The sequence below is a fragment of the Haemorhous mexicanus genome, chromosome 2 (assembly GCF_027477595.1).
Source record: "Haemorhous mexicanus isolate bHaeMex1 chromosome 2, bHaeMex1.pri, whole genome shotgun sequence".
Lineage (NCBI taxonomy): Eukaryota > Metazoa > Chordata > Aves > Passeriformes > Fringillidae > Haemorhous > Haemorhous mexicanus.
In genome coordinates this window covers 18,918,168-18,940,422 of record NC_082342.1, presented here as the reverse complement: position 1 = coordinate 18,940,422, position 22,255 = coordinate 18,918,168, and the positions used below count along the sequence as shown (strand labels likewise).

Here is a 22,255-nt window from a genome sequence, read left to right as displayed (position 1 = left end):
GCGGCCCCGCCCCCCGCGCCAGCGGCTCAGCCAATCAGCAGTGCGAGCACCGCCCCCCGCCCACCATTCCTCCGCCGCCCGCCCGCCCGCTGCGGCGCCGCTCTAGCCGTCGCTGTGTCGGGCCGCGCCACCGCCGTCGCTCCGCCATGTGGCTGCTGGCCGCCTCCGTGCTGCTCGGCGCCCTGCGCGCAGGTGAGTGCCCGCCGCGCCCGCCCTCCTGCTTTTCTCTCCCGACTGCTCCGACTGCGGCCGCAGCGATCGCCCCGAGGCGCATCCCGTGCGATCCCAGCGCGAGTACCGCGGCGGTGTCTCCGGCTAGGCCCCCGGGGTGCGAGGGAAAGGCTGAGCCGCCCCGCGAGCCGTGGGAAGGGGTGGGTCGGGTGGCAGTCGCGGCGGCGGCGGACTGGGGCCAGTCCCGGGGCCAGCGGGGCGGAGCGGCCGTCCGTCCTCCCGCCACTCGGTGAGGGGGCTCGCGGCGCTCCTGCTCGGAACTCCCGGCTGTTCCTGCTGGCAGCCGGCGCGTGTGGGACCGCGGATCCGCAGTGGTAGGTCGCCATGCTTTGGGAAGGAGCGGGGACGCACACACACGCACATAACACACGCTGTTATCCAGTCCCCGCATTGTCCCCGGGGCAGGCGGTGGGCTGCTCCCCGCAGAAGTTGCGGGGGAGAGGAGAGACAGCGTGCCCAGAGCTTTGCTCCTCACCTCCTTGAGCATTAGGGCAGCTCAGCTCCCTGTGCTTTCCTGAAACTGTCACGCTGGTCCCCCGCTGCCCAGGGTCTAAGGTTGGCGGCGTTTCTTGATCTGTTTGTGTGCCATCGAAGTGCAGTTGACATTGCACAACCTTAAATTCTTATTTCTCTGCCTTGAGAAGAAACTCGGTGGGGGGACGGGGCTAAAAAGATTTCAGCGAGGTGCAGGTGCTGTAGTGTTGTTCTGTCAGTAAGCAGCACATCGAAACTTACGTGTTTAAACCTCTTGTCGAAATCCCAGTCTGGGTTCCAGGGTTAGCAATAGACTGGCTTAAATGTCAAGTGCCCCGGCGTGGTTTGCGTGAGGAAGTGAGAAGGGCCAGCTCCCGACCACACTTACCCACTTCTGCCAACTGTGTGCAGCCGTTCTGAATTTGCTCTGCATGTGCAGAGCCTTTCTGTGGCAGCTTCGCAACTGCAAGTTCTTCAGAAGCCCCCACGCTGCGTAATGTAAGGCTCTAAAATTGCCACCTTCATGTGACACCTCTAAGATGATAATCTACGGGAAAGTTGGAGGCGAGGAGCCCACCCAGTAATCCATTGCCTGCAGGATTTGGTAACTGGTGGGAGAGAGTTCTATTGGCTTCTTCTTAGCACCAGAATTGTTGGGAAGTCGGTAGTGGAAGTACCATCTGCAGGAAGCCGTGGGGCTCCCTTTAATGGGAGAGCAGCCACACAACCTCTTCCGTCAAAGCAGCCGGGTCTCAGAGGACAGAGCCCGCAAAAATGTAAGCTTGGTGGCTCTGAAAAAGAAGAAAAATTCCAGCGGTTATTATAATGATTTAATGTGAAATTTATTTCACAAAGAACCGTTGAATGTTTTAATTGTGTACATTTGATTTTTATTAGGGCATAGGTTGAGGCTTATGTATGGTTTCCCTTTGTTCTGCTTTTGTTGCTTTTATTAGTTTAAAAATGCAACACAGTGAGTAAACCAGAGAATACTTCTTCATTGTGAAGTGCAGTCATGCATAACATATACAGAGCCAGTTTATTTTAAGCTTTTGATATTCAGTAGTAATCCAGGAAATAGTGTTAGAATATTAAAGCAATATTTAAAACTAGTGTTTTTTTTAAATGTGATCTGAGACTCTTGATTTGAGGGGGAAAAAAATTAAAGAGCTACTGCAAATAGTGACATAACTTTTTCTTTCCCTTTCCTTTTGTTTTTTTCCTTTCTCCCCTTGCCCTTATTGAGTTTAGTCATTAAATACATATAATTCTGAGCTGATTTTATACATGTGAATATAAGTAGTTTCCCTGAAGTCCCTGGAGCTGTTCCAGTTTGTAAGTCTCAGTGCTTACAGTGTTAGGGGGTTGTCATATCCTTTCCCATATTTGGTTTTATCAGTTGGCTGTAGTAAAGCATTTTGAGTTATTAATGGCTCTGGGACTTTGGGGAGCAATTACTATGAAGAAAGCTATTAAACTTTTTGTTATGATTTCATACAAACAAGGAAAAATAGAGAAAATAAAATATTCAAAGCCTTCATAGCTTACAGCCAAGCTAGTTTAATTAACCTATTTTTTCTGGTTTCCGATGTAATTTATATACTGCTGTTACAATTTTTTATATTCTTAAGAACTAATGAATGAATCTTCATTTCTGATAAAGTCTTGGCATAGGGCTGAGTTCTGTCTTGAAAGAGTTGTCAGTCAGTACTACTGTTTTAGAACTGTGGTGCCATGTGGGAGAGAGATGGGAAAACCCAGCAATGGTAAGGTAATCCTTTGAGGTGTTTATTTTTCCTCACCTGCATTGAATGTGATTGTTAGAGACATTAGTCATGGTGATTTGTAGTACGGGTTGGTGATTTTTACAAATTCTCCATTTTCCATTTTGTTGTGTATGCAAATACTAAGTAGTAATCTTATTTAATATATGGTATTGTGTGTGCACATTCTCCACTAGAAAGGAAAAGAGAGAATTTGCAAGAAATTGTCTAAACATTTGGGCATTTGGCTCCACCTTCAGAGATAAGAGGGAACAAGTGACAAAGCTTTCTTGACTAAGCTGCCCTGCCTTTTCTCAGAAGTGTAATAATGAGACTTTCTTCCCTGTGTCCTTAATGAGCTGTAAAGACAGCTTGGCTGGAGCTGATGCCTGGGCCTCAGTTTATAGATACTTGTGTGATCAGCAGCAAAAAACTGAACATCAGTGGCACAGTCTGTGGTTAATGTTATCTGTATTCTTTGCAGAAACCAGACAGTATTTCCCCTTGTGAAATAGAAGTGTCCAAGTAAATAAATGGCAACCCAAATTTTTTTTCTAATGTATGATAGATTATGGTATCTATATATTAAATTAATGTGATAATGGCTTGAGCTTGTGTAGAATTAGAATTGTGTAGTAAGTAGAATTATAATAATGTCTTTTTTTTTCATCTTCTGTTGATCCCTTAAAGCATGATTCTCTTTTTGTGGTTTCACGGTAGAGTTTGTTTTATTTTCCCAAGTCACTTGTAATTATTTCTTTTTGGTTTTGAGTATTAAGAAATAATTCTGAATGTGTCCATTTTCATTTTTCTTTATAGGTTCTGCCCAGTTGATACTTTCTGGGACAAGTATTGTAGAAAAAAATGACTGTAATGAAACCGTAGTTTTACCTTGTTATGTGACTAATCTAAAGCAGAACAATGAAAATGTTATGTTTGTTACATGGAAAAGACAAGGAATTATAATTTTTTCTTATCATGGAGGAAACAAGAATTTAAATGTTCATCCCTCATTTTCATCTGCAAGACTTCTATCCAAGCCAGAATTAGTCAAGGGTGTGGCCTCACTGGTGATCGACAGTGCACAAGCAACTGTTGGAAATTACAGCTGTAAAGTAACAGAATCAAACAGAGAAGGAGAAATAAAAATGGAACTTAAAAACAGCTCAGGTGAGTCGCCTGCTATTCTTTCAGAACCTATTGGAAGGGGAAAGCAAACAAAATCTTAAGGGAAAGAGAAAAATAATGAACATGGCAACAACATGCATTCCTTTAAAGTGAAAGACAAAATATGTAGCACCCAGGCCTTCTAACTTGCAAGTTAATATGTCTTATTTAGGTTTAAGTTAGAGGGGAGTGCTTCCACGGGAAAAATCTGAAAACATTTTTTTATTCTGTGATAATGTCTGAGCATGATTTAGGTCCCATATAGGAAAATCTATGCTTTCCCACATCTTTTTGATTATGTAGATGCTGATATATTCAGCAGTCTCATGTTACTATGTGACATATTTCTGATCATCTTCATAATACTGAAATGTATACATCCATCACAGTGTCTGCAGAGATCTTTTCTTGGAATAATTGCTTCTTGCAACCTTTAACTCTGCTGGAAAACTACAGGTAGAACTAACAGAAATTCTTTTTTGAGCTCTAAAACTCAGTCTGAAAGTAGGCCGTTTTCTAGCAAGGTTGAAGATGCTACTGCTAGATAGCGACTTGTTGGGTTTTCTAGCATTAAATGTCATCTTCAAAAGATGGTATTTAAAGTGATGTTAAAATGAATGAGATCCACTAAATGAATTTCTCATCTAGAGAGCTGTTTTACTTTATCTTCAGTCCCAGCCCACGTTCTCCAGTGCCTCAGCTGTTGGATAATGGGTTCTGCTGTACCTGTGTTGTCTGTCCAGTGCTATGCAGATGTGACAGTTTCACTGGACATAGGTGTGTCCTTTTCTTCTGTTTTGCACAGGGGACTTGCCTCTGGAGAGCTGATCAGAAGCACTGAATGTGTTGCATATGTGTAGCACATGGAGCCTTACCTATGCACTCTAGAAATTTTTTTGGTTTTGCTATTAGTTCGTGCATTTCACAATAAAATATTTGTGAAGCTCAAACAGATGTGTCCTGCTGCAGGCACTTGTGTAATTCTCGGCTGGGTCTAGTTGTTGAGTTAACCATATACCCTGCATAGCAAATGTGATCCTGAAATTGAGAAGGGCACAGCCACTGAAAGGGAAGATGCTAGAATGTAATTTTTTTCTTAGAATGCTGCAAAAACAGGGAAGAGATATAAACAGTTTCTGTTTCCTTCATTCTCTTACAGCTTACTCAGCCTTTTTTGGCTGTTTATGCAATTCAGTGTTGCTCTCCAGAAGAAGAAGCAGGGCTTGAGAATGTAGGACAATCAAGTCCCATTTGCAAGTTTTATTTTCTCTGTGTTTATAATTATGAAATTGATATAAAGACAACAGAGCAGGAAACTGATAAAATTTTTCTAATTTCATTTTCTAGTTGTCAGTTGCGGCGACAAAGGACCAAAGGAAAAATATGGTTAGTGAAAAACTCATAGTTTTGAGGTTGCATTAGGTTTGAGAGTATATGCTAGAACATGTAAAACTTACGTTTGAGGGTGAAGGAAAACACTCTCAGTTCTTCTAAACAACTTTTTGTTGCTTGTTCTTCCTCCTCAGTGTTCTGGAGAAACTCTTGAGACAATAAGCTAATCGAAGAAAGTTTAGTGAGTTTTGTAAAGGGTTAGTGGATAATGGAATTCCTGTACCAGTCTTCACTGGGTCATTTCTGAGCAATGATTTCATGCTGTCACTACTAGCATGTTCCAATTGATGCTTTAACAAAGTCATACAAGAGCCAGCTATCCTCCATCTCTCTTAAAGAATTCCTGGATTCACCTAGGCAGTGGGTAAGAGTGTGAGCAAGATTTCTGTGCAAGTGCCCTCATCTTTGTGCACAGACACACTTTCCTGATCAGGAGAGTGACTGTCAAGTTTTCCTGTTTCCTGTTATTTTTCCTCTCTTCATCATCTCTTTTCTTGCTACTTTTTCTCTTCTTTCGTCGTCCTTCTCATTCTTTTCTTCCTTGCCTTTTCCCCCTGTTTCTTTTCCCTTTACTCTTCTCTTGACTCTTCTTTCCCCCAGTGTGGAAGTCTCTCTTCTTAGCTTGGAACTGACAGCCTTATATTGGCTCTCAAAACACTACTTTATGCCTGGAGTTCAGTTGATTACTATGAAGCACCAGAGTAAGGGAAGTATATTTCCAGGAAGATGCTTTCAGCAGTTCCTCTTCTTTGCATGTTGCATGTATCTGCAGTATTGCAAGCTCTTCTGTACAGGAAGATTTTTCAGACTCCAGGACCTGGAGTCTGGGGCTTCAGCATGTAACACATGGCTCTTTGTTACATGCTGAAGCCCCAGCAGATACCAGGCTTCTTGGTTGCTTTCTCTTTACACTGGATAGTGTCAGCTGGAAATGCTGCAGAGGAAGTGAATTGGCTCTCAGAGTCTCTGCTTGCAGTTACTTTCATTAATTATTTTCAGTTGCATCAAACAGCATCACTGGGATTTGGCTTATCTAGGGAGTGGCCACTGTGCATTACAAGTTACTGTTCAATATTAGTTGCTTTTTCAATATGCTTTTTCAATATTTGAATGAAGCAAAAAGCCTTGCATTAAACAATTCAATGAATCAACCTTGTTTTGGTGAGTTAGAAGTTAGAAGCAATTTCTCCATTTTCTTGCCTTCAGCTTAATGTTTGCCTTGTATTTCTGTTGCATGTACTTTATCTACTTCTGTGACCTCTTGTGGGAGGAGGGGAGGGAAAGAAGGAAATTGGTGAGCTTAGAAGCTGCCCTTAGGGTATTTAATTGGCATTTAAATTGTGAGATATTGCTGCTTAATTACATGTTTCTGGAGCAACAGATACAACTTTTATGTATGGAGAAAAATGCAACAAATGCATCTAAATAAAGATTAGACATTTCTTTGGTAGCAGATGTGCAGGCAGAGGAATGATGGAAAATATAATCTAAGAAATGGAGACTTTGGATTCCACTGAGCGAACCTAAATGAATATATGAGCAGAGATGCAAGAATTAACTGCATTTTCTAGTTCAGTGGAGATATTTTCAGAATTTTATGTTGGAAGGTGGCTTACAGGGTCTTAAAGCATGACTGACTGAACAGCCTACGGCATCTAAAATGCAGGGGGAAAAAAATCTAGATGGATGATGTTGGGAGGACTTAAAATTGTTTCCCCCTCACTTAGGCTAGCTCCTGTATTCCTTACCACACATCTGGATTTCTTCCAGAGTTACCGCCATTGAAAGTAGAATAGAATGGCTGAGGAGGCATCAGATTGGACCTTTCATATGTTCTCTGCTTAACCTACATATTGTTTTTCTGATTTACAGAAATTTTTGTCGTTCCACAAGTTCAGTAGCTTGTAGTGCTAAAAATTAGCACCAGCATATTCTCTGCTCCAGTGGAAGTTAATAGTTCCAGTTTGGAAAATGCTGGGATGGCTGGAAGTGCTGAAAAAGTAGGTTGTCGCGCAGAAAAATACAAAGGTAGAGGACATAGGTTTCTTAGCCTATTATAATTCTTAATGCTGAATTGCATATAGTATTGGGCAATCTACAGCATAGCCTAAGAGGAATGATAAATACAAAGCAAATAGCTGCAGTTTTTGTTCTCTTCCTACTATATTTCTTTGTTTATTCTCTAGGATCATGGTTCCTTCTAGTGGAGAGGGCTGTCATCATATCATTGATGTGCTTACTTGTTATTTTATGTGCAGCTCAGTTAAGTGTTATTGGTAAGTATTTACTCTTTAATTCTTTGCAGTTGCTGATTTGTCCTGAAATCACTTCCATGCATAAAGGCATCCATGTAAAATGAAAGGTGGTACTCACATCTAAAAGATGTGTGGAAATTGATCCAGATACACAGAGGCGTGGTATGTGTGAAGCTTTTCTTCACAGTTGATTCACCATGACGGTATTGAATAATTCAAAAATGTTTCATTATATGGCCATAAAATCAATATGATAGAAGGATGGTGTGCTCTCTTCTTAATGTAAATCTTTTCATTAGTCTTTTAGCACTGGCTTAGTTATAATTTAATACTGACATCAGTGCTTTTGTTAAATATTTTTAGAGGCAATGCATCAATTCACCAGTGACAGACATCCTTAGATGTTCTTCACACACTGTTGTCCAACATCTGTGCAATGCAGAGTGTGCTTTATGTCCTGGTCTTTCAGATGGTGCAATTTGTTACCTTAGTCTTTGAGGTTTTTCAGCCTTTTTCAATTTGTAGACTTCTAAAAAAATAAACAAAAAAAAAAAAAAGAAACATTTCAGCTAAGAGCCAAGTCTGTAAGAAGTGGAGAGTAAGTGCACTGAGAGTGGTTTGTAATAGTCACATACATATTCAGCTATCTATGCATAACTTCCGTTATTACTTTTTTGTGAATCTCTGGAAGTGTTTGTTACTCTTCAAAGGTCTATCCATGGTCTAAGATTGAAAACTAATACATACTTTAAAAAATTATTTTATCTCTGTATTGTTATATTCCTGATTTTCATATTTTATAATGGTATAGGAACTCTGATCTGTTCAGGACTTGTCATTGCCCTGTGTTCATAGCAGAACTGCCAACATTTTTAGGAAAATAGTAATTTCATGGAGAAGCACTGTTTTTGCACCTGGGTGATTAATTGAAAAGTCTTGGCTTCTGTGGGGAAATGAGGTGTCCTATCTCTAACTTAATAAATATGGGTGTACTTATTGTTTGTTGGGATTTTTTTGTGTTGGTGCATTTTTTTATCTTTAAATTTTACTCTTTTAGGTAACCTGGGAATCCACCAATGATACTTTAAATATGTTGTTAAATTGGGCATGATTTTTCTGTGTGCTATTCAGAAATGTTTGTTTTCTTGGTTTTGTGCGTTGGGGGGGTGTTGTATTGGTTTGTTTGAGGTGGGTTTTTGGGACTTTCATTTACAGGATTGGCTTTTAGGATTTAAGCTCCTCTGGGGGGACAGAGTCGATGTGATGTGTCTGAGCTCACATAGTGTCATAAAGAAGAGAATGAAACCTGGAATTTCTAAATCCCTCTCTTGACACTCACCTGGGTAACAAATTTACTGTAACATTTAAATATCAGCAGTGCATCTGCCTGAATTAACCTGTACCATGTCCCAGAGTTGTTCTGATAACATATCAGCTGAAGTGCATGAAAGGAGAAAGTAAGAATTTGACTTGAACCTTGATGCTCGGTGTCATTTTTCTGAGTAAGCCATATTAACCATATCGATCAATAAAAACAAATTAAATCTTAGGAGTGGATATAGTTGTAAATTTTAGGAATTTGGGTGTCTTTATTTAGGAACAGTCTGAATCATAAATCTATGTATTTCAGGGAGAGAATCTGTGTGTCTGAGTGATTGTTTTCCTCTCTGTCTCTTTAAGGATTAAAATATGAAATTGAATCTCAGAGGAAAGTGTACATTATTGTAGCACTTGTCATCTTTGCAGTTGTAGCTGGTGTAGGTGCTGCTCTTTTTATCCAAGGTAAGTGATTAAAATTGCTCTCAATTTAAGGGAACAAGAGCGGAAAATAGTCTGTTCAATTCTGTAGTATGGAAGTTAGTACTGCCTATTAATTGCCATCTACTAATTTTTAAATAAAAAGAATATACAGACTACAGCAGAAACAGCAGAAACCGCATTGGAGTTGTCAGGCCCTCAAGTGATCATAGGAAGATACTGACTCAAAATTTATGTATATTTTCTATCTTCCTGCCTTGGGTAAATAATAGGGACTAGAAAGTGACTTCTGGTTCATTCAGTGGGAAATGTGGTGATGCCAATGATTTATGTTTGTTGCTTTATGCGTTACTCCAGTTAACAATTTTGGTTTTACTGATTCCCATATAAATGTTTGCAGATGGCTATACTGTACGGAATCAGGCTGGTCTTGGCCTAATTGTAATCCCTGCTGTCATTTTGGTACCGCTTCAGTATGTCATGTTTGGAATTGGTGAGTATTTCTTTACTCACTAACACATGAATTGAAGCAAACTGAGCTATTCCCATAATCTGTAAAATATTCTAATTTTTATAAACAGGTGCTACAATAGCACCCTGGGTTCATCACATTTATAGTATCTTGAAACAAAATATTTAGCTTGTGTTTATTGGGCTGAGTTGCTTCACAGGAGCTGTAGAAGTTACATACTTGAACAGTGAAATTTAGGGTAGCACATCTGAGTGATTTCTGCTCACCCTTCCTGGGTTTAGGGAGTGGGTTGGATAATTGGCTCTGAGAATGTGTGTTCCTTTTTTTCTAATTGTGGTTTGATTATAATGTTATTTATATGTATATGTAATTATATGTGTGTGTATACATACAGGAGCCTTGACTTGCAGTGACTTGTAGGTTTGTTACCATGCTGATTGGCTGAGCTTAGAATTTAGGAGAATCTGATTTCCAGCTTTATGCAATTATCTGTATTTTACATCTCTGTAGTTAAATTTTATAATTTTATTTCTTTTTTCCCCAGTTTTTGACAGTCTGCTGCAGGCAACATTGGCTCTGATAGGTTTGAAACTTCTTGGATTTATAATTGCTGTAGTTGGTTTTGCACTGTGTGTCCCAGGTAAGCAGTTAAGTCTCCTGTGAAAATTTATCTTTTAGTCTTGTCTACGCCTGATGTTTGTTTATTTCTAACACTAAAACTTTGTGAAAATGGCTTCACTATATGGAATGTTAGCTATTAACTTCTGTAAATGTACTTTAGGACTACCGTGCTAATACTTTTATGTGGTAAAAGAGGAATAGCCTAAAGCAAGTATTACATACATCAGTTTCATGACTGCATTCTGTGAGCATCTGCTTTAAAAAAAAAGTTGTTTTAATTTTGCATGTTTGTATTGATTTTAGGTGACTATTATTGTTACTCTTACTGGGGCCTAGGGTATTTAGAAATTAAGTAATATTAATTTTCACATGTTAAGTAACTAAATCAGAAATTCCTTGCTAAGATGAGTCCATTAGTATTTCAATGAATACCAATAAAACACATTAAGAAGGTAAATGTAGAAACAGTAAACCTGGGTTTGTTCTCGGGCTGTTGTAAGTGGGGTTGTGGCTGACACTGTTTCATCACTGAAAAAACTGTCACTGTGGTGAAGAAACACCACCTAACCACCACACACGGTGATGTCCCTTATCCCTGCCCCTGGCCTCCCTTTGTCCCCTCCCTGCCTTCCCCTGTGACACCAGAGAACCCCACAGCAGAGAAAAGGGTCAATTTGGGATGAGTTGTCCTTGGCAATATATTTAGTAGGAGAATACGTATTTGTGTTACTTGTAGGCACTTTATGTTCCTGATTTATTGTTTTGTACACATTTTAGTCATTGATTTGTTTGGGGATTTCAGACCTGTTTCTTATTTCTCCTTGAAGTGGTTTCTAAAGATCTGTCTAATCTGGGTGAAATGACAGCCCTTTCAGTGGAGTTGTGATTTGAATTTTATGCTTTTTGTTTAGTATTTACAGAAGTATTTGTAAGTTCTGTAAGTTATAATAGTAAAATAAACTGTTGAGAGATTTCTGGTAAAGTATTAATACAAGGATTTTTTTGAGGATGTTTTATAATGCTTGTAAATGCAAAGTGTCCCTAGTTTTTTTTTCAGGGTGTTCTTCTCCAATACATACATTGTAGTGTTACCTGTATTTCTGGGAGTTCAGCTCAGTGACCCTGAACTGTCAAAAGAATCTGCTAGTCCTGGATTGAGCTGACAGATAGTTGTAACAACAATAGTATTGTATTTTGTCATGTAATACAATTACAGGCCATTACAGTTGGGACTGAAGATGTATCAGCTAAGCAGGATAAATCAGTATATGCCTCTGTATTGGAATAAAATCCCAATATTGCTAGGTGGAACGTGCCTGGGCTCATCCAACCCTGCTCTGGACCAAAGGTGGCAGCTGTGGTGTTTCACCTCAGAGACACCTTTGGCTGGCTGGAAGTTGCAGTTATGAACTTGGAATAAGTCCAGGCATGGACGTAGAAACTTAGTTTACCTCTAGTGGAAAAGGTTCAGGCAATGGTGAAGAGCAAAGGGAGTGGATTCTGCCGGAGGGTTAAATCCAGAGTTTATTCCAGGGTCACAGAGCTCTGAATCTAGGTAACAGCTCCAACAGAATCCCGACCCCATAGTTTCAGTGTCTTTTAAGCCCGCAGGGAGGGGGGAGGGAGGGGATAGTTAAGCCACCAATCAGGTGGGAGGGGGAGGGTCTCAGGGGACAATGACACCTGGACAGGCCAATGACCCCAGGTCTGAGAAGCATCTTTTGAACTTCTGCCAATCACACGGCGCCCTTGCTGGTATGTGGAGCTTGATGGACATCACTTCGGAAAGGGGGCAAGGGGGAGGGGAAGGAAGAGGTTGGCACACCTGATGGAGGAACTGGGACAGGATATTGCTTCACACTGCAACACCTCTGTATCATTAAAGAATGTATACAAAAAAAGAAATATGCAGGAGTAGTTCTGGGATAGCTTTGAAAGTGAAATTAAACATGCCTGTCTTTATCAGGTTTATTTATTTTACTAAGCAGTTATACCTGAAAATAAAAGTTTGTGCTTTTTTGGTGTCAGTTGACACAGTTCTTTTATTGTGTTTTTCCCAGCCTGTCCTCCATTACATGGGTCTGTTCTGATTGCTGGCTCAGCTATTATGGCTATTGCAAGTTTGCTTAGTCTGGCTTACGTGTTTATTATGGGTAAGTAGCACCTAATATTCTGCATTATTTTCCTTTCAAGTAGACATAATTTATCTGAGCACAAGGTGTGATTTCACAGTTACATAGTTTTAAAAATTACTGAAAAGTTGTCTGTTTGTGTTGGCTTTGTTTCACAGAGTGTGTGGGGAATCTTGAGTTAAGAAACCCACAGTTTATCATCATAAACTGTTTTGAGATCAACACAGCCAGGTTTCTTAAGTAAGAGTGTTTCAGTGGTAGGAGGGATGTTGCTGTTTAAGTTCTGCATTTACACAGTTGGCCAGCTGGATCTTAGAATGAAGAGAGCAAAAGGGTGTAAAGGATTCTGTAGAGCCGGTTGTGGGATGGTGGTGACAAAAGCTTATCAAAAGCTTATTCTTATTTAAGGAAGCAAAAATCTGCCTACTGATTTGCACTAGTTAGAGGTAGGTTAAAAGAAGAGCAATTTGAACGTGCACCTTTCATTTTAGTGAACCCTGGTTTTCCTCCTGCTTAATTTTAAAACCCAGGAGAAAAGCGCAGCAAGGCATTGTTTCAGAAACTGATCTGTTCATCAGATCTCAAAGAGATGAGAGATTTAAAGATGTGCTAAATAAGCAAAACCCAGCAATGCTGTATGATTGGAATGCTGGCACGCCATAGCATAAACATTGCATGGACTCTGCAGCTTGGGTCAGAGAATCCTTGGTTTCAAGCTGTGCACAGGCTCTTGAAATACCTTGTTGTCCACCCTCTGTGGACAGAGAACTGTGCAACTGAGGATCTGTTACTTCCAGACTCAAGTTGCTGAAGTGTTTACAGTGAGTGCAGTCACAAGTCTGCACTGAACCATCGAGTTTCCCAAGTTAATGTGTGCACACCATGTGTGGGCATGGCCAGAAGTAGACCCTGAGACAGGGAGAATTTCCAGTAGAGAAGAAATTAAGGCAGAATGCCTAATATTTGATATACAAGTTAAATGAAGATGAGTCAAAAATATGGCAGATGTGAATCAAGCCTCTTAATAACAACAATAAATTTATATTTTATTGACTTTGGTTTACTTCTTGAAACTTGTATAGTATTCAATGCTGTGTGCTAATGGTCTGCATAAATGTTGCATTTCTGGTTTGATTGTGCTGGTGAAGAAGTCAAATGTGACTATTGGGGTAGATTCTAGCATGCCAAAATAAGCAGAATGAATAGTGAGTAACCTAATTCACCTTTAGAGCTGAGTGCATGAGTGGGGCAATTCACCTGCTGTATGTGATAAGATTATTTTTTTCCTAAACAGAAGAATGCTTAGAGGCTCTAAGATTTCCAGATCATAGAATTAAGTACCTTTGGACAGGGAAGCTGCAATTCTGTGTGTTACAACTCTGTTGCAAGTTTTATGAATAGACAATACCTTTTCCAAGGTAACAAGTGACAAGATGAGACGAAATGGCCTCAAGTTGTGCTGGGGAAGGTTTAGATTGGATATTAGGAAAAAATTTTTCTCTGAAAGGTTGGTCAAGGATTGAAACAGGCTGTCCAGGACATGGTGAAATCACAATCACAGGAAGAGATGTTTAGCCCCTTGGGGACATGGGTTAGTGCTGGTGATGCTGCTTGGGTTGGGCTTGCTGGTTGCTTGGGCTTGATGTTCTGGGAGGTTTTCTCCAACCTTAACAATTCTATGGTTCTATGCTTTTATTTGGTTGATTGTGACATTTTTTTCATCTGCTTGGTCACTTCTTTTGTAATTATTTTAGGTTCCAGAATGAAAGATCATCCTCGTCCGGGGGTAAGCTTAAAATTAATAAATTTGGGGTGACTAGATGGCTCAGGGGATTGTAGTGAGATACTGAACCTTTCTTCACTAGTTCGAATTCAGACCAGGTTGGTAGCAAGCAACAGTTCTGGCTGTGTAACAGATGTGTAATGTTGAGTGAGTTGGTGGTCTCCATTGTCCCTTTTGAGTGTGTCTGTAGTACTGTAATTGCCACCCTGACATAGGGCTACTCTGACTGTTGTGCCCAAATAATGGAGTTTCCATTGCTGTCACTGAAAGGTGGTGGGAGTTTGGCGTTCTTTCACAATGCACTCTTCCACCTGAATATTTAAAAGCCATTTTTCTCACCTTATTAAAAAGCTTTTTCATTAACGTGAGTGTAAAACATCCAGGTGGTCTGTAAGAAAGACTTAAAAGGTTTTTTCCTGTGGTCTTGTACACCAGAACCCTTTGGTATTCTCTTCAGTTCCTGGCTATACAGATGGCATAACCTTGAACTTTTTTCTGATTTTCCTGTAATGCCCCATAATTTGATGGGACCTTCTGAAAAGAAAGTGCCTGTCTTTAGGTAACACAGAACAAATTGAAAAATACCTTGTTTTTTTAAAGAAGGTTTTTCAGTTGGTAGTTTTGAACTGTAGAATAATAATTTCCAAAACAGTAATTTTCACAGACTTACACAGTGCTTTTGAGTGATCCATGAATGTGAACTGCCTGATTTCTGGTGTTTTCCAGAAGCAAGGAAAGAGGCGCAGCTGTAGAATACCAGTAAAACTTCCTTGCAGCAGGGAGATGGCAAATACTAACTCATCCCACCTCCTGGATGCCAGCCATCATTTGAGACACATTTTCAGGTCTCCAGTCTAGAGCCTGAAACCCAGCTGTTGAAGGAAGATGGTTCCTAACAGTGGGAGCTGACTGCCGTTGGGACAAGAGATTTTTCTTTAGATTTTTTTATTTGCTTTGCTTTTGCTCGTCCATTTTTCTTGTAAGGAATGGTATTTCAGAGGATTAGTCTTTCTTTATGGAAGGAATATAAGTGCACAGAGTTTAAAAAAAATGGAATGCAATGAGGTTAAAAGATGTTATAAAAATGAGCTGAGAAGTGAATTGAAAGTATGCTGTATTCAAAATGAAATCTTGCCTTTATCTAACATCCTTGTGCTTGTAGAATGGAAGTAAATAGGGCAAGAGGAGGGTGGGTTTTTTCCCTTAACTTAGTTTTGCTTGTAAATAAACTTTGAACTAGAAACCAGCATGCAAAATAGCATCTTTTGATGGGAACTATGTTCTCTTTATGAGCTGCTCTCCTCAAAAGGTGATCTTCCATGGCAGCAAGGAATTGAGAAATAAATAGCCACAGCAGCACAGGAATGAACATCATGTTACTCTCTGAATTGGAGACAGGAATGAGATCAAAAGAAGTTTCTAAAACTTAGAGGTCATTGGAAACCTCAGCTAGTACAAATATGTTCTTTGCAGCTGCAGGTAGCTGAGGGCTAGATACAGAGGAATTCAAGTGATATAATTTGTGTTCATGAACTTAGGGCTGCTAGGGAAATTCCTGGTGGAAACTGGAGTGTGTTAACGTGCTGCTTGTTTCCATCAAGGGCTCTTCAGCCTATATTGCTGTGCCTTGAGGCAGTAAATAGGTATGAAGTAATTTTAAGAATACACTTTTGATTCTGTGTCATCTAATGACTATGGAACACTTAATATTGGTGACTTATCATTCTGACACTGGGGCATGCTTAAAAAATTATTATTGAGATTTTCCTGAGTTGGAGAGTGAAAAGGTTTTTGAAATCTGCCATCTTAACCAAGGACTGACTTTTTTTTTTTTTAAGCATTTCTGTAGGTTGCATGTGTTGTTTCTGATTATTGTCTACCAGAATAAATGCACAACTGCCATGTGTTTCTTTCTGAGGAGATCCTACTTGATTTGCTTGGCTACTAATTTTCTTTTCTTTTTTAGTCCTGCTGCTTTGTTACTAACCATTGATCAAATGACAGAAATTATCAGTTAGGTTTTAGAGCTTAAAAGTAGTATCTGCATGGCTTCCGCTGCCACCTAGGGGTATTTCATCTGGGTAAACATCACAGTAAGGGAAAACTACTTGGAGAATGCAGCTATTGACTGATTGATATACATTTTTTTCCAGACCTTTAGTCATTAATTTGATTAACATTAAGCTTTCTTCATTTTTGTAGAATCACTACTTACTGTATATGTCAATTAGAGTAATTTAACTGTGGCCAGCCCGAAGTAAACATGAAGGCTTTTTATACATATATATATTTTTAAATGTTTTGCAGAAAGCTGTAGAAGAACCACTAAATGGTAGGTGATATTCAAGGTTTATCTTCTCATTAAGGGATTAATTATGGATAAAGATGATTCTAGTTCCCACTACCACAACACTAAGATGGCAGATCAGTGTGGCAACTTATGTGGCTCCGTGAATCAGTAAGAGTTTGATTTCTCAATAAAATGTTGCCTGCAGCTCCAGACTCCCTGTTTTATGCCACTGTGCTTGCTAGCCAGAGGCACTGTTTGATTGTTTTGGGACAAATCTAGTATCTCACTATACTGTGTCCACCCTCTTTGCTTTGCAAAATGTCCAGCTTTTAAGGGAAGAAGAGGGACTCGTATTGAAAGTTGATGTTAATTCATAAAGATTTATTTAGGTGAAATACTTAATGATCACAGCAAAAATCTGTCCTTATCACTCTATTCTTTTCGTATTTCCTTGGGTTGGGGAAACTCTCATGGTGTTGGGAGACTGATGGCACTTAAGGTGAGGGAGATTTACAGTGAAAAGGGGATGACTTTGAATTTTGGTTTTCTTTTTTTGCTATTATGTTCACTAATTGGCATGCTGAATAGTAGCAAGTTCTAACCTGAATTTTAGATCTAACCTGAATATTAACCTGTGAAGCTTTTATTTCTGTTTCACTCATTACTAATCCATCTTCTTGACTTTTAAAGATGCAAAAGGAGTGATGTTAGAATGATGGTAAGTCTTAACAGATGCTTGTTTCAGTGGCTAAGCATTTGAGGGTTTTGATGTTTAGAGTAACCCAGTGCTAATCAATGAAACTTGGAGGACAGGTTTCAGAGCAGGTGATGTCCTTATTAAAATTGTATTTAACTGAAAAGAAAGAATACATGTGTTCTGTATCAAATATAGGGGAAGAATGTGTGTTCCTAAACTGTGAAGAGGTTGAGTCAGTGAGAGAACTGTGCAATGGTGTGTTTCTGATCAAATGTGGAAAGTCAAATAGCTTTATGTTTCCTTTTTGCTCATGTAGTATTTAGGATGCATGGAATGTTTCCTTGGTGGTGGGTTGTTCTATTTGGGTGTGGGGGGGTTTTTGGTTTTGTTTTTTGGGTGTGGTTTTGGTGGTGGTGGTTTTGGTGGGTTTTTGGGGTTTTTGGTTTTGTTTTATTGTTGATATAATTAAGCTCTTTCTCTGCATTTAATTGATGATCTCCAATGGAAATTTACAGGAAATTGGTTTAAAATTAACTTTCTCTCCCTCTCCCCCTCTTTAGTTGTTACTTGAATTCTCTGGGTTTTGTTAGATTGTATTCCAATCAGATTTCACTCAATTTATTATTTTTCAGATTGCTCTCATTGAAGAGCTTAAATTTTAGGCTAGATGGTAAGGTTTGAAAATGAAAACAGTACTATTGAGTCTTTTCTATTCAGCAGCTGCACTTTTCATGGGATAGGATAAAAAAGCACTTGTTGATGCTGTTGTTACTTAGGTTTCTCCCTGAATTCTGAGCAAGCTTGTCATGAGGTATCACTAGAACCCTTAGCCTAGTACTCCTGCATTCAATTACAACATTTTGCTACTTAGGAGGAAGAGTAAACTCACTCCAAATCTGTTACCTCGCTTGAAATACTTTTCTATCATGCCATTTCTAGGAGGCATGAATTGACAATGAGCAAATAAATGAGGTACTAGTTAGCTCCAATTGGAAAAAGGTGCATGAGTTTTAAAAACAGGTTTCCTTACAAATACCATGTGCTGTTTCGATTTGTGTTGCTTATGACTAGCATATTTGGTTCATCCAAATATCCCATGTAATAATTATCTAAACCAATAGGAATACAAGCACTTGTACAGTACAAAAGGACAAGTGCATTGGTGTCTCATAAACACGTTGGTAAATGTATACCAGTTAGTGTAATCTGAGCTGGATGGAGTGGAAGGCAGGGCCTGCTCCAAGACTGGTTACTGCTTATTCTTGACAGAGTTGAGACCAGGAAACAAGTAGATATTTGCCAGGCCATTGCAGTAAGAGCAGACCAGAAGGGAGATCAGGATGGGCTCTCTGCAGTTACCTCATCCTGCTGAAGAACAAGGCAGAATTTTGCTTGGAGATGAATTTTAAATAAGTTGCCTGTTTTTTCTTGGGTCTCATTTAGGTAATGAAAACCTACCCTCTAGTGTGAGGTGGAGCTTCCAAAAACACAGAAATTGTCAACTACCTATTTAGTTTAGGATAGAGGTAGAAGTCTGTTTTTTCTGCTCTGTAAGATGGCTCCTAACCAGTGACAGAAGTTTTACAGATGGAAGGCAAATGCTCTGACTCACATGCTTGAGGTAGTAACCTATTGAGCTTTACCTGCTTCTATGTTAACCTTCCCTGGAAAATTCACAGACAGACTGAAGCAGGGATGAATCAGATGCTGAAGCTGACCAGCTTACGAAATAGCATGTGAAAGTAAACTAGCATTAGAATATATGCACATGGTGGGTCAGGCAGCTGAGCCTCTGAGCCACTTCAGCTTATTTAAGTTCACAAGTGAAAGCTCCAAGACAGTGTCCTCATTTCTTTTGTGGAGAGGCTGAAACATCACTTGTTGTTAGTAACATCTTTTTCCACTATTTTAATGCTTAAATGTGCTTTCAATTTTGAAATGAAAAAAAAAAAAAAAATCTGTAAGCTGTGACTTGCATAGGCAACACAAAACATTGCTGTTCTTCCCAAACAATATTTCTTTTTCTTTCTTTTTAAATTCCCAGAACTGCAGAGTTATGTGATGCGTATATAAAAAGTTCACCGTTGTTGATACACCGTGGCCTTGAAGATGCACTGCTCATCAAGAAGAAATTCAGGACTCTAGTTGTTTTGCATGTGTGGCAAAAGTGCTTTTGATATAAATGACATAATTTTATAGTCACAGCAGCTGTAGCAAGGAACATGTGTGTTTGCCCACATGTGATCTTTATTTTCTTTTATTATGTTGTATATGGGATGGTTGAGGGTGAGACTATATAAAAAGCACTATTTGTCCAGTACAGAGTCTCCCTGCAGTAATCCTTAGTGGTATTATTTTCAAAAACGATCATTAGTCACTGCTTTGATAATGGGCCTGCTGAGCCCAGAAATTGCAATACCATTTAGACTATTGTTTTCTTTATTTGTGTGCATGGACAAAGTATGGTTTGTGTACGATACAAGCAGGAAGTAGAGATTGTACAAATACATCTTTTCTGACATTCAGCAAGTTTTTATTAAAGAAATACAAAGTTACACACAAAGTTGCATAAGTACAAAGTTTATTCCCAGCTCTCCTGAAATTATTAACCAAGTTCTAATTCCACGAGATGTTAGTATTCCTCTCTGTGGACAGTAGTCATGAGTGCTCTGGTGGCTGATATTTTTGTCCAGTGAGAGGGCTCCATGCCTCCTCTGTATCCTTTGATGAGAAACTGCTCAGCTGTTGGAGCTTAATTCAGCACTGGAATTACAGAGCACAGGAGCTGGTAATCTTAATGCTGAATGTGGTTCTTGTGTGTGTTCATGTTGTGCAGTGTGTGGAACTGGAAGCAATTTCAGGCTTTCTTAACTCAATGAATTTGTGAAAGTCGTGGATGCTTCATAAAAATAGAAGTTTCCTATTTAGTATATTTTTGACAGTTTAAAACCTTGTTTTCTTGAATGGAAAAGAGCTATATAATTTCTGGTCCAGGTTTGTGTTGCTGCCATTACATCACAAATACATAAAATACAAAGTAGGAGGAGCTGATGAGGAGTGAGGAAGCTCAGTTTCTGTATATATCTAATGATATGGTTAAAAATCATTTTACTAGGACTTTCACATTCCATGAGATTCTGCTATGTTTTACAGCTACTTTGAGAGTTGTTCCAATATAGTTGGCTGCTCTTGGACTTTGCGTATGCTTTGTAGAAATCTTGACACTGTTTCCTGTTTGTACTAAGGTACTGTATTTTAAAGGCACACACGGTTTTTCTCCTTCTAACAATTTAAAAGTTGGTTTGGAAAGCTGTTGCCAAACAGTCACGTAATAAAATCCATGTTTTTAAAGATCCTGAGTAATTTGGCAGTTCTCAGAATTGAATGTTACAAACCAAGGTTCATATCCATGTTGTGGGTGCATGTTGCAGGGATTTGTGTTGAACTCTTGAGTCGCATTAAGAATTTAACAAAGCAAAATTGAGGTGTCATATTTTACCATAGGTGCTGTCATAATAGTCCCTCTTGCCAAGGCTGCAGGATTGAGCCTTTTAAAGCAAGCTATGGGCCAGCCCTCACTGGGATCAGTGGAACTGGACACAGGGAAGAGGGTCACCCATGCGATAAAATATGGGAAAAACATACATGGCTCTCATTTACTGGCCTACTTTGCCATTGGGAGTGTTCACGTAAGGTTTGAGCTCTTAGAGATGAATCTTTTGGTGTAGGTTTTTCCATAATCTCGGTGATACCTAACTAAAGATTGGAGATGGTTCTCCATTACAATTCAGTATAAAAATTTTACTAATTTAGTATTGTGCAATGCTCCCTGTTTATAACTAGTGATTCCCTCTGGCGAGTTCAAAGTCTTAGCAGCTAAGTTAACTGGAATTCTGTTGAGGTATTCTGCCTTATAAACACAATTATGTATAAGAGCTTTATGTTAATTTCTGTTAAGCAAACTGCAGCAGAACCCCGCTATGTCACCGTGGGATCAGGCCGAACTGTTCCTAGGAGTTGTCAAAACCTGAGGAACTCAGTGGCTGGCTATGGGCTGCAGAATTGTGGCCTCAGAAATGGGAGAAACCTACCATCCTTTTGTATTAAGGGCTGGATTTTTTGTAGGTGGGAATTTAAAAGTGAGAGTTCAAAAAGTCATTGGTACACCTAGCCAGCCCTTTCCCACCAGTAATTTAAACCAAAGTTGTTCATAACTGTATGCTTTCATTTGTGTGTGTACATATGTGTGTATATATAAATATATAGACATTTAAAATATCTATAGATCTATAGTCTTTACCCAAGAAACTGTTTTTATTTATGAAACATGAAATTATTTTGTAAATATTGTGCTAATATTCTTAAAAAATAAAGTCATTTTAAGTTGTTTTTGCAGGAGATTTTCTTGTTGCTAGCACATTGAACTTCTGTAGCTGCTTCCATAAATTCATAGTCATAGGTGCTCTTCTCCCTATCTTTATGTATTCCTTCCTGGATCTACAGGAATGTTCTCAAGGTTACATAGGCTGCTGCAGATGATTTTGGGTGTGTTTCTCCTTAGAAAGGTCATCCAGATGGTGGAGTGTGTAGGCTGCCTTGTAATAACTTCAGATGTGCTCTCCAACATCAGCCATCAAGTGCTGTCGCCCCAGTGTGCTGTGGGAAGAAATGAGGAGTAACAAGCTGCTGCCGCCACTGTAACTTCAGAAACAGCAGTGCAGCACCTCTGTTCAGTCCGTCTTTGTAGCCCTGCAATGGGATTTCTGTGAGAGGAGGATCCCTTGTGTTACTGCTGAAGCACTGCTGGATGAGTTGTGGATTTCCTGAAGTTGTCTTTAATGTTCATTTGACTGTGGAGAGGAGCTGCAAGTCATGCCTGGTAGGCTTTCCACTCACACATCCTCTTCAGTACAGCTAAGCTGATGGGAACAGTGGAAATTATTGGCAATTCCCTTGTTTGTTCAAGGTGACTTTTAACTGTGACTGTTGAACTTCAGTGTCTCTACAGAAATGTTTTGTGACTTCTCTAGACACACCTTTCTCTCTAAAGGAGCCATGAACCACAATTTGAGCTATTTAAACATAATTTTAACAGTTTCAGAATTTTCTGTGCAGCGACCCAACTGCAGGGTGAACTGCAAGCTCAGGAAAACTGGTCTTGAAGCTCAGGAAAGCTGCATGCTTGAACTTCAGGGTGAGAAAGAAACGGTGCTAGTCTAA

The 22,255-nt window shown here is 39.5% G+C and overlaps 1 protein-coding gene across 8 annotated transcripts; it reads left to right on the top strand.

Moving 5' to 3' along the window:
- Window positions 1–39: 39 nt before the first annotated feature.
- Window positions 40–21,433, top strand: CD47 (CD47 molecule). Of its 8 annotated transcripts, none has more exons than XM_059837304.1 (12): window positions 40–192; window positions 3,288–3,638; window positions 4,983–5,021; window positions 7,214–7,303; window positions 8,963–9,064; window positions 9,441–9,533; window positions 10,057–10,152; window positions 12,194–12,286; window positions 14,020–14,051; window positions 16,356–16,380; window positions 17,231–17,290; window positions 19,080–21,433. In XM_059837304.1, exons 1-12 carry the CDS (start codon window positions 147–149, stop codon window positions 19,106–19,108), a joined length of 1,056 nt encoding a protein of 351 aa, XP_059693287.1. In that variant the 5' UTR covers window positions 40–146; the 3' UTR covers window positions 19,109–21,433. The 8 variants fall into 8 exon arrangements, with proteins under 8 accessions (XP_059693287.1, XP_059693243.1, XP_059693221.1 ...); XM_059837260.1 differs by lacking the exon at window positions 17,231–17,290 and adding an exon at window positions 17,029–17,056 and having other exon boundaries at window positions 51–192; XM_059837238.1 differs by lacking the exon at window positions 4,983–5,021 and having other exon boundaries at window positions 51–192.
- Window positions 21,434–22,255: the final 822 nt, after the last annotated feature.

Bases quoted from the DNA above. Each gene is read 5' to 3' on its own strand.
- CD47 (XM_059837304.1), top strand. From the start codon at position 147: ATGTGGCTGCTGGCCGCCTCCGTGCTGCTCGGCGCCCTGCGCGCAG. The intron at 5,022-7,213 runs GTTAGTGAAAAA...TTTATTCTCTAG, and splicing joins AGGACCAAAGGAAAAATATG to GATCATGGTTCCTTCTAGTG. The intron at 16,381-17,230 runs GTAGGTGATATT...TATCAAATATAG, and splicing joins TGTAGAAGAACCACTAAATG to GGGAAGAATGTGTGTTCCTA.